The 12,863-nt window shown below is 45.5% G+C and overlaps 1 protein-coding gene across 2 annotated transcripts in view; it reads left to right on the forward strand.

The window, feature by feature from the left end:
• Nucleotides 1-12,863, forward strand: part of LOC121540760 (mitochondrial glutamate carrier 1-like) — a 43,511-nt gene that overhangs the window by 8,072 nt on the left and 22,576 nt on the right. For both annotated transcript variants that reach the window (XM_041849832.1, XM_041849831.1), the window contains exons 2-6: nt 1-77; nt 1,488-1,613; nt 6,129-6,184; nt 6,504-6,594; nt 9,849-9,906. The exon at nt 1-77 is cut by the window's left edge and continues 230 nt beyond it. In XM_041849832.1, coding sequence (XP_041705766.1) covers nt 58-77; nt 1,488-1,613; nt 6,129-6,184; nt 6,504-6,594; nt 9,849-9,906 — 351 coding nt within the window. In that variant the 5' untranslated portion in view covers nt 1-57. The remainder of the gene's footprint in view (nt 78-1,487; nt 1,614-6,128; nt 6,185-6,503; nt 6,595-9,848; nt 9,907-12,863) is intronic.

Here is a 12,863-nt window from a genome sequence, read left to right on the forward strand (position 1 = left end):
CGGTTGTACTGTGGAACACATAAACACTCTGAAGATCGTCCGGGGCCCAGAGAATAAATGGCTGACAAGCAGATCAGGTTAGCATGGATTGGCTGTAAACATTTAGCAGTGGTGCGTGTCCCAAATGGTACCCTATTCCCCATATAGTGCACTACTATGCAGGCCCTATATATTCAACCATTCGGTTACCGGCTAGCTAGTTGCGATCCGGTGTTAGGGTCCAGTGATTCAGTTATTTCCGGCAGAAAATCAGATGTTCTGGGTGAAAACCGCTAACGGTGGCTAATAGCAAGTAGCTAGTTAGCTAGTTAGCTGGCTGGCTAGTTTCAACTGGAGATTCTAGATAAAGGTGAGTAAATAATAGAATCCGTTCCACATTGAGTGAGGCGGGTTGCAGGAAAGTATATTTAGTAGAAGGATGAAAAGTGTGATAGGGGAATATGTACGAAAAATACAAAAAAAATACAAGAAACAGGCTATTTACACGGACACACAACAAAGAACACGACCGCACTGCTACGCCATCTTGGTCTAATCTGTGCAGGCCCAAATATTCATGTCTTCAGTGTTAAATTCTGCTTTTGTCTTCTCCCTTCTTCCTCCCTCACAGTTTTATTTAAGGTCCCTGTGTTCTATAAAATCATTTATGTATCATATTTGTACCATAGCTGATAAAATTAACATATCGCCACATTTGGTGTCAGCTGTGGGATATTATCCCCTATGTCAACGTTTCCCAAACTCGGTCTTCGTCAGCAGTGTGCCATTGTCCCCTATGTAATCATTTGGTGTCACCTGTGTGACATTGTCCCCTATGTAACCATTTGGTGTTAGCAGTGTGACATTGTCCTCTATGTAACCATTCGGTGTCAGCTGTGTGATATTGTCCCATATGTAACCATTTGGTGTCAGCTTTGTGATATTGTCCCCTATGTAATCATTTGGTGTCAGCAGTGTGATATTGTCCCATATGTAACCATTTAGTGTCAGCAGTGTGATATTGTCCCCTATGTAATCATTTGGTGTCAGCAGTGTGATATTGTCCCATATGTAACCATTTAGTGTCAGCAGTGTGATATTGTCCCCTATGTAACCATTTGGTGTCAGCAGTGTGACATTGTCCCCCTATGTAACCATTTGGTGTCAGCATTGTGTAATATTGTCCCCTATGTAACCATTTAGTGTCAGCAGTGTGATATTGTCCCCTATGTAACCATTTGGTGTCAGCAGTGTGATATTGTCCCCTATGTAACACAATAAAAGTGACAGATGTGATCTGCAGCGTTATTTCTCTCCTTCTTCTCCCCTTAATCCTTATCTTCTCCTTCTTCCTCCCTCTTCCTCCTCTCTCCTCCTCCATCTTCCTCCCCTCTTCCTCCTCTCTCCTCCTCCTCCATCTTCCTCCCTCTTCCTCCTCTCTCCTCCTCCATCTTCCTCCCCTCTTCCTCCTATCTCCTCCTCCCTCTTCCTCCTCTGTTCCTCCCCAGTTTGCCTGCCAAATTGATAAATGGTGGGATCGCAGGGCTGATTGGTGTGAGCTGTGTGTTTCCTATTGACCTGGCCAAGACCCGCCTGCAGAACCAGCAAAATGGATCACGCCTGTACACCAGCATGTATGTACACACACACACACACACACACACACACACACACACACACACACACACACAGCATTTACTGACTATATTAGTTCCTGTGTATTTCTCCTGCTACTATTATTACTCCTGTTGTCTATTTGTCCTGTCACGCCTACACTGGACACTAACACACTAACACCCTCACACACTGGACACTCACACACTGGACGGACACTCATACATTGGACACTCACACACACTGGACACTCACACACTGGACACACACCCACCACCACCCAGACACCCAACACCACCCAGACACCCGACACCACCCAACAACAGCCAACACCACCCAACGACAGCCAACACCACCCAACGACAGCCAACACCACCCAACACATTTACATTTTAGTCATTTAGCAGACGCTCTTATCCAGAGCGACTTACAGTTAGTGAGTACATACATTATTTTTTTATTTTTCATACTGGCCCCCCGTGGGACTCGAACCCACAATCCTGGCGTTGCAAACACCATGCTCTACCAACTGAGCTACATCCCTGCCGGCCATTCCCTCCCCTACCCTGGACGACACTGGGCCAATTGTGTGCCGCCCCATGGGTCTCCCGGTCGCGGCCGGCTACGACAGAGCCTGGATACGAACCAGGATCTCTAGTGGCACAGTTAGCACTGCGATGCAGTGCCTTAGACCACTGCGCCACTCGGGAGGCAACACCACTCAGACACCCCCACCACCCAGACACCCCCACCACCCAGACACCCCCACCACCCAGACACCCAACACCACCCAGACACCCAACACCACCCAGACACCCAACACCACCCAGACACCCAACACCACCCAGACACCCCCACCACCCAGACACCCCCACCACCCAGACACCCCCACCACCCAGACACCCAACACCACCCAGACACCCCCCACCACCCAGACACCCCCACCACCCAGACACCCAACACCACCCAACACCACTCAGACACCCCCACCACTCAGACACCCCCACCACCCAGACACCCAACACCACCCAACACCACTCAGACACCCCCCACCACTCAGACACCCCCACCACTCAGACACCCCCACCACCCAGACACCCCGACCACCCAGACACCCAACACCACCCAACACCACTCAGACACCCCCCCACCACTCAGACACCCCCACCACCCAGACACCCCCACCACCCAGACACCCAACACCACCCAGACACCCAACACCACCCAGACACCCCCACCACCCAGACATCCCCACCACCCAGACACCCAACACCACCCAGACACCCAACACCACCCAACACCACTCAGACACCCCCACCACTCAGACACCCCCACCACTCAGACACCCCCACCACCCAGACACCCCGACCACCCAGACACCCCCACCACCCAGACACCCCCACCACCCAGACACCCAACACCACCCAACACCACCCAACACCACCCAGACACCCAACACCACCCAACACCACTCAGACACCCAACACCACCCAAAACCACCCAACACCACTCAGACACCCAACACCACCCAAAACCACCCAACACCACTCAGACACCCAACACCACTCAGACACCCAACACCACCCAACACCACCCAACACCACTCAGACACCCAACACCACCCAAAACCACTCAGACACCCAACACCACTCAGACACCCAACACCACCCAAAACCACCCAACACCACTCAGACACCCAACACCACCCAAAACCACCCAACACCACTCAGACACCCAACACCACTCAGACACCCAACACCACCCAACACCACCCAACACCACTCAGACACCCAACACCACCCAACACCACTCAGACACCCAACACCACCCAACATCACTCAGACACCCAACACCACCCAACACCACCCAGACACCCAACACCACCCAACACCACTCAGACACCCAACACCACCCAACACCACCCAACACCACCCAACACCACCCCCACCACCCAGACACCCAACACCACCCAACACCCCCCAGACACCCAACACCACCCAACACCACCCAACACCACCCAGACACCCCCACCACCCAGACACCCAACACCACCCAACACCACTCAGACACCCAACACCACCCAACACCACTCAGACACCCAACACCACCCAACACCACCCAGACACCCAACACCACCCAACACCACTCAGACACCCAACACCACCCAACACCACCCAACACCACCCCCACCACCCAGACACCCAACACCACCCAACACCACCCAGACACCCAACACCACCCAACACCACTCAGACACCCCCACCACCCAGACACCCAACACCACCCAACACCACCCAACACCACCCCCACCACCCAGACACCCAACACCACCCAACACCACCCAGACACCCAACACCACCCAGACACCCCCACCACCCAGACACCCAACACCACCCAACACCACCCAGACACCCCCACCACTCAGACACCCAACACCACCCAGACACCCCCACCACCCAGACACCCAACACCACCCAACACCACTCAGACAATGTGCGGACTCTGGTCTTATCACATGCGCTCGAGCCAACAGCTTGCAGATACAGTGCGAGTAGGACACCTACATTATGACATTATTATGGATAAAAGCAATATTTGCTTTTACAGGGACATTGATTTCACCAATTACCATTGATATCAATCTCTGTCTAGTTGTTGAATATCTTATTTACCTGAGAGAATGGTTTTTATTACACATAATTTGTAAGCATTACTGAGTAATGTGAAAATGTAATTATTTGATATTATTTACCCATTTCATTTATGAAGAAAATGAACCAGAATTCAAAATGTGTAAATTCCATGTACATACTGTTGGGAAGTGTACTATGCAGTTATGTTATGTTGTAGTAACTAGTTAATGTTATATGTTGTAGTAATTAGTTGATGTTATATGTTGTAGTAACTAGTTAATGTTATATGTTGTAGTAACTAGTTGGTGTTATATGTTGTAGTAACTAGTTGGTGTTATATGTTGTAGTAACTAGTTGGTGTTATATGTTGTAGTAACTAGTTGGTGTTATATGTTGTAGTAACTAGTTGGTGTTATATGTTGTAGTAACTAGTTGATGTTATATGTTGTAGTAACTAGTTGGTGTTATATGTTGTAGTAACTAGTTGGTGTTATATGTTGTAGTAACTAGTTGGTGTTATATGTTGTAGTAACTAGTTGGTGTTATATGTTGTAGTAACTAGTTGGTGTTATATGTTGTAGTAACTAGTTGGTGTTATATGTTGTAGTAACTAGTTGATGTTATATGTTGTAGTAACTAGTTGGTGTTATATGTTGTAGTAACAAGTTGGTGTTATATGTTGTAGTAACTAGTTGGTGTTATATGTTGTAGTAACTAGTTGATGTTATATGTTGTAGTAACTAGTTGGTGTTATATGTTGTAGTAACTAGTTGGTGTTATATGTTGTAGTAACTAGTTGATGTTATATGTTGTAGTAACTAGTTGGTGTTATATGTTGTAGTAACTAGTTGGTGTTATATGTTGTAGTAACTAGTTGGTGTTATATGTTGTAGTAACTAGTTGGTGTTATATGTTGTAGTAACTAGTTGGTGTTATATGTTGTAGTAACTAGTTGGTGTTATATGTTGTAGTAACTAGTTGGTGTTATATGTTGTAGTTAGTTGATGTTATATGTTGTAGTAACTAGTTGATGTTATATGTTGTAGTAACTAGTTGGTGTTATATGTTGTAGTAACTAGTTGGTGTTATATGTTGTAGTAACCAGTTGGTGTTATATGTTGTAGTAACTAGTTGGTGTTATATGTTGTAGTAACTAGTTGATGTTATATGTTGTAGTAACTAGTTGGTGTTATATGTTGTAGTATATAGTTGGTGTTATATGTTGTAGTAACTAGTTGGTGTTATATGTTGTAGTAACTAGTTGATGTTATATGTTGTAGTAACTAGTTGGTGTTATATGTTGTAGTAACTAGTTGGTGTTATATGTTGTAGTAGCTAGTTGGTGTTATATGTTGTAGTAACTAGTTGGTGTTATATGTTGTAGTAACTAGTTGATGTTATATGTTGTAGTAACTAGTTGATGTTATATGTTGTAGTAACTAGTTGATGTTATATGTTGTAGTAACTAGTTGGTGTTATATGTTGTAGTAACTAGTTGGTGTTATATGTTGTAGTAACTAGTTGGTGTTATATGTTGTAGTAACTAGTTGGTGTTATATGTTGTAGTAACTAGTTGGTGTTATATGTTGTAGTAACTAGTTGGTGTTATATGTTGTAGTAACTAGTGTATGTTATATGTTGTAGTAACTAGTTGGTGTTATATGTTGTAGTAACTAGTTGGTGTTATATGTTGTAGTAACTAGTTGGTGTTATATGTTGTAGTAACTAGTTGGTGTTATATGTTGTAGTAACTAGTTGATGTTATATGTTGTAGTAACTAGTTGGTGTTATATGTTGTAGTAACTAGTTGGTGTTATATGTTGTAGTAACTAGTTGGTGTTATATGTTGTAGTAACTAGTTGGTGTTATATGTTGTAGTAACTAGTTGGTTGTGTCTTGTAGGTCTGACTGCCTTATCAAGACTATCCGCTCAGAGGGATACTTCGGGATGTACAGAGGTAGGTCAGGATACTTCGGGATGTACAGAGGTAGGTCAGGGTGAGGACGTGGAAGTATGTTTGTGCACTTTAAAGTGACAGGTACATACTAAAGCCAAACATAGCACAGTGAGGTCATAGCGAAAATTGCTGACCACTGCTGAACGCTGAGACTATCAAAGCTGCTTAGCTGTGAGACAACTCACTCTCACCATCACACAGCTAACCACAGCCTCAGGTATACAGGACTAACGATGTCCTTTTATTGCGAACATAATGACATGTTACCACCATACATGACAACATGCCTGCTCTCTCTCACGTCCTCTCATTGGCACAGGGTCTGCGGTGAACCTAACCCTGGTCACTCCAGAGAAAGCCATCAAGCTAGCAGCAAATGACTTCTTCAGACAATACCTCTCCAAGGATGGGTAAGATGTGATGACTAAGACAGACACACACAGAGAGAGAGAGAGAGAGAGAGAGAGAGAGAGAGAGAGAGAGAGAGAGAGAGAGAGAGAGAGAGAGAGAGAGAGAGAGAGAGAGAGAGAGAGAGAATGAGAGCTCTCTGAGCCAACACAATCCCTGACACATTATGCTGTTTGACTCCTGTCTTCTTTCAAAATGCTACCCTATTCCATTTATAGTGCACTACTTTTGACCTGATCCCTATGGGCCCTGGTCAAAAGTAGTGCACTAAATATGGAAAAAGGGTGCCATTTGGAACAAATTCTGTTTCTTTGATTGGTTTTCTACTAAGGCTTTGCTTTACTGGAAAACCATCTCTGGAAAAAAAAACTGTAAAACCATCTCTGGAAAAAAAACTGGAAAACCATCTCTGGAAAAAAAAAACTGGAAAACCATCTCTGGAAAAAAAACTGGAAAAAAAACTGGAAAACCATCTCTGGAAAAAAAACTGGAAAACCATCTCTGGAAAAAAAACTGGAAAACCATCTCTGGAAAAAAAACTGGAAAACCATCTCTGGAAAAAAAACTGGAAAACCATGTCTGTCAAACTACTGGAAAACTATCTCTGGAAAACTACTGGAAAACTATCCCATCCTATCTCTGGAAAACATCTGGTCCTCTGTAGCTCAATTGGTAGAGCATGGCGCTTGTAACGCCAGGGTAGTGGGTTCGATCCCCGGGACCACCCATATGTAAAAATGTATGCGCACATGACTGTAAGTCGCTTTGGATAAAAGTGTCTGCTAAATGGCATATTATTATTATAAAACGATCATATCTCTGGAAAACTATCTCTGGAAAACGACTGTATAACTATCTCTGGAAAACTACTATAAAGCTATCTCTGGAAAATCAATAATTTGTGCATATAAGGAAAAGTAGAGCATGTGAGAGCAGACAAATATCACTTGACAAATATCAATACTGAACTTCTGTTGTTACTGAGGCCACTGTTCCCCGCTGGTGTGTCCGATGGTATGTGTGTGTTTGTGTGAGTGTGTGTGTGTTATCGATATGTGTGCCGTGTGTGTGCATGGATGAAATTGAATATGTTTCTAGAGCATCTATCTATCTCTGTCTCTATGGTGACACACACACCGCACCACGGCTGAGTAGGCGAATGATTGACTGTGAATGATTACCCTGCCTGCTGAATGGTAGGCCATCTTGTAAATGATTAATGTGTCTCTGTTCAGTGTTCCAAACGTTTGTTTCAATGTCACAGATTAGCTACAACACTAGACATGTGACGTGACGTCTTCCTTTTGTTATGACAGGAGGCTGATATATATACACTGCTCGAAAAAAATAAAGGGAACACTTAAACAACACAATGTAACTCCAAGTCAATCACACTTCTGTGAAATCAAACTGTCCACTTAGGAAGCAACACTGATTGACAATACATTTCACATGCTGTTGTGCAAATGGAATAGACAACAGGTGGAAATTATAGGCAATTAGCAAGACACCCCCAATAAAGGACTGGTTTTGCAGGTGGTGACCACAGACCACTTCTCAGTTCCTATGCTTCCTGGCTGATGTTTTGGTCACTTTTGAATGCTGGCGGTGCTTTCACTCTAGTGGTAGCATGAGACGGAGTCTACAACACACACAAGTGGCTCAGGTAATGCAGCTCATCCAGGATGGCACATCAATGCGAGCTGTGGCAAGAAGGTTTGCTGTGTCTGTCAGCGTAGTGTCCAGAGCATGGAGGCGCTACCAGGAGACAGGCCAGTACATCAGGAGACGTGGAGGAGGCCGTAGGAGGGCAACAACCCAGCAGCAGGACTGCTACCTCCGCCTTTGTGCAAGGAGGAGCAGGAGGAGCACTGCCAGAGCCCTGCAAAATGACCTCCAGCAGGCCACAAATGTGCATGTGTCTGTTCAAACGGTCAGAAACAGACTCCATGAGGGTGGTATGAGGGCCCGACGTCCACAGGTGGGGGGTTGTGCTTACAGCCCAACACCGTGCAGGACGTTTGGCATTTGCCAGAGAACACCAAGATTGGCAAATTCGCCACTGGCGCCCTGTGCTCTTCACAGATGAAAGCAGGTTCACACTGAGCATGTGACAGACGTGATAGAGTCTGGAGACGCCGTGGAGAACGTTCTGCTGCCTGCAACATCCTCCAGCATGACCGGTTTGGCGGTGGGTCAGTCATGGTGTGGGGTGGCATTTCTTTGGGGGGCCGCACAGCCCTCCATGTGCTCGCCAGAGGTAGCCTGACTGCCATTAGGTACCGAGATGAGATCCTCAGACCCCTTTTGAGACCATATGCTGGTGCGGTTGGCCCTGGGTTCCTCCTAATGCAAGACAATGCTAGACCTCATGTGGCTGGAGTGTGTCAGCAGTTCCTGCAAGAGGAAGGCATTGATGCTATGGACTGGGTATAGAGGGTGCAACAGGTCAGTACATCAGGAGTAAATGTCAGTTGGTTTTTCATAACCGAGCATTCACAGGTTGAGACAGCAGGTGCAGGTAGAGAGAGAGATAGAGAGATAGAGAGAGAGAGAGAGAGAGAGAGAGAGAGAGACAGAGAGAGCGAGAGAGGGTTGAAACAGCAGGTCCGGAACAAGGTAGCACGTCCGGTGAACAGGTCAGTGTTCCATAGTCACAGACAGAAAAGCAGAAACTGGATCAGCAGCACGACCAGGTGGACTGGGGACAGGCACAGACAGGAGTCGTCAGGCCAGGTAGTCCTGAGGCATGGTCCTAGGGCTCAGGTCCTCCGGGAGGGGAGAGAGAGAGAGAGAGAATTAGAGGGAGCATACCTAAGATCACACAGGACACCAGATAAGACAGGAGCATAACACCAGATAGGACAGACTGACCCTAGCCCCCCGGCACATAGACTATTGCAGCATAGATACTGGAGGCTGAGACAGGGGGGGTCGGGAGACACTGTGGCACCGTCCGACGATACCCCAGGACAGGGCCAACCAGGCAGGATATAACCCCACCCACTTTGCCAAAGCACAGCCCCCACACCAGTAGAGGGATATCAACAGACCACCATCTCTCTCTCTCATGGTTGCTGTATAACTCTCATATCTATTGATGCTCTCAGCTATTATAACTCTATTGATGCTCTTTTATTCTCTCTCTCTCTCTCTCTCTCTCTCTCTCTCTCTCTCTCTCTCTCTCTCTCTCTCTCTCTCTCTCTCTCTCTCTCTCTCTCTCTCTCTCTCTCTCTCTCTCTCTCTCTCTCTCTAGTCAGAAGCTCACCTTGGTCAAAGAGATGCTGGCGGGGTGTGGGGCAGGTACATGTCAGGTGAGTGGGTGGTGGGGTGTGAGGCAAGTACACACACTCTCTGACCTGATTCGTAGACATTGTCTAATGGTCGCCATGGTGTTTCTCAGGTGTTGGTTACGGATTGTTCTTTCAACTGTAAAAGTTTTGATTCATGATAATGTAACAGGTCTCCACAACATAACCACTATGTCTAGTCTAGGTGTCCACAACATAACCACTATGTCTGGTCTAGGTCTCCACAACATAACCACTATGTCTAGTCTAGGTGTCCACAACATAACCACTATGTCTAGTCTAGGTCTCCACAACATAACCACTATGTCTAGTCTCCGCAACATAACCACTATGTCTAGTCTAGGTCTCCACAACATAACCACTATGTCTAGTCTAGGTCTCCACAACATAACCACTATGTCTAGTCTCCACAACATAACCACTATGTCTGGTCTCCACAACATAACCACTATGTCTAGTCTAGGTCTCCACAACATAACCACTATGTCTAGTCTCCACAACATAACCACTATGTCTAGTCTCCACAACATAACCACTATGTCTAGTCTAGGTCTCCACAACATAACCACTATGTCTAGTCTAGGTGTCCACAACATAACCACTATGTCTGGTCTAGGTCTCCACAACATAACCACTATGTCTAGTCTAGGTGTCCACAACATAACCACTATGTCTAGTCTAGGTCTCCACAACATAACCACTATGTCTAGTCTAGGTCTCCACAACATAACCACTATGTCTAGTCTCCACAACATAACCACTATGTCTAGTCTAGGTCTCCACAACATAACCACTATGTCTAGTCTCCGCAACATAACCACTATGTCTAGTCTAGGTCTCCACAACATAACCACTATGTCTAGTCTAGGTCTCCACAACATAACCACTATGTCTGGTCTAGGTCTCCACAACATAACCACTATGTCTGGTCTCCACAACATAACCACTATGTCTAGTCTAGGTCTCCACAACATAACCACTATGTCTAGTCTAGGTCTCCACAACATAACCACTATGTCTAGTCTCCACAACATAACCACTATGTCTAGTCTAGGTCTCCACAACATAACCACTATGTCTAGTCTAGGTGTCCACAACATAACCACTATGTCTGGTCTAGGTCTCCACAACATAACCACTATGTCTAGTCTAGGTGTCCACAACATAACCACTATGTCTAGTCTAGGTCTCCACAACATAACCACTATGTCTAGTCTAGGTCTCCACAACATAACCACTATGTCTAGTCTCCACAACATAACCACTATGTCTAGTCTAGGTCTCCACAACATAACCACTATGTCTAGTCTAGGTGTCCACAACATAACCACTATGTCTGGTCTAGGTCTCCACAACATAACCACTATGTCTAGTCTAGGTGTCCACAACATAACCACTATGTCTTGTCTAGGTCTCCACAACATAACCACTATGTCTAGTCTAGGTCTCCACAACATAACCACTATGTCTAGTCTAGGTCTCCACAACATAACCACTATGTCTAGTCTCCACAACATAACCACTATGTCTAGTCTAGGTCTCCACAACATAACCACTATGTCTAGTCTCCACAACATAACCACTATGTCTAGTCTAGGTCTCCACAACATAACCACTATGTCTGGTCTAGGTCTCCACAACATAACCACTATGTCTAGTCTCCACAACATAACCACTATGTCTGGTCTCCACAACATAACCACTATGTCTAGTCTAGGTCTCCACAACATAACCACTATGTCTAGTCTAGGTCTCCACAACATAACCACTATGTCTAGTCTTCACAACATAACCACTATGTCTAGTCTAGGTCTCCACAACATAACCACTATGTCTAGTCTAGGTGTCCACAACATAACCACTATGTCTGGTCTAGGTCTCCACAACATAACCACTATGTCTAGTCTAGGTGTCCACAACATAACCACTATGTCTAGTCTAGGTCTCCACAACATAACCACTATGTCTAGTCTAGGTCTCCACAACATAACCACTATGTCTAGTCTAGGTGTCCACAACATAACCACTATGTCTGGTCTAGGTCTCCACAACATAACCACTATGTCTAGTCTAGGTGTCCACAACATAACCACTATGTCTAGTCTCCACAACATAACCACTATGTGTAGTCTAGGTGTCCACAACATAACCACTATGTCTAGTCTAGGTGTCCACAACATAACCACTATGTCTGGTCTAGGTCTCCACAACATAACCACTTATGTCTAGTCTCCACAACATAACCACTATGTCTAGTCTAGGTGTCCACAACATAACCACTATGTCTGGTCTAGGTCTCCACAACATAACCACTATGTCTGGTCTAGGTGTCCACAACATAACCACTAGGTCTAGTCTAGGTCTCCACAACATAACCACTATGTCTAGTCTAGGTCTCCACAACATAACCACTATGTCTAGTCTAGGTCTCCACAACATAACCACTATGTCTAGTCTAGGTCTCCACAACATAACCACTATGTCTAGTCTAGGTCTCCACAACATAACCACTATGTCTAGTCTAGGTCTCCACAACATAACCACTATGTCTGGTCTCCACAACATAACCACTATGTCTAGTCTAGGTGTCCACAACATAACCACTATGTCTAATATCCACAACATAACCACTATGTCTGGTCTCCACAACATAACCACTATGTCTAGTCTCCACAACATAACCACTATGTCTAGTCTAGGTCTCCACAACATAACCACTATGTCTGGTCTAGGTCTCCACAACATAACCACTATGTCTGGTCTAGGTGTCCACAACATATCCACTAGGTCTGGTCTAGGTCTCCACAACATAACCACTATGTCTAGTCTGGTCTCCACAACATAACCACTATGTCTAGTCTAGGTCTCCACAACATAACCACTATGTCTAGTCTAGGTCTCCACAACATAACCACTATGTCTAGTCTAGGTGTCCACAACATAACCACTATGTCTGGTCT

Source organism: Coregonus clupeaformis, chromosome 26 (genome assembly GCF_020615455.1).
Source record: "Coregonus clupeaformis isolate EN_2021a chromosome 26, ASM2061545v1, whole genome shotgun sequence".
NCBI classification, from domain to species: domain Eukaryota; kingdom Metazoa; phylum Chordata; class Actinopteri; order Salmoniformes; family Salmonidae; genus Coregonus; species Coregonus clupeaformis.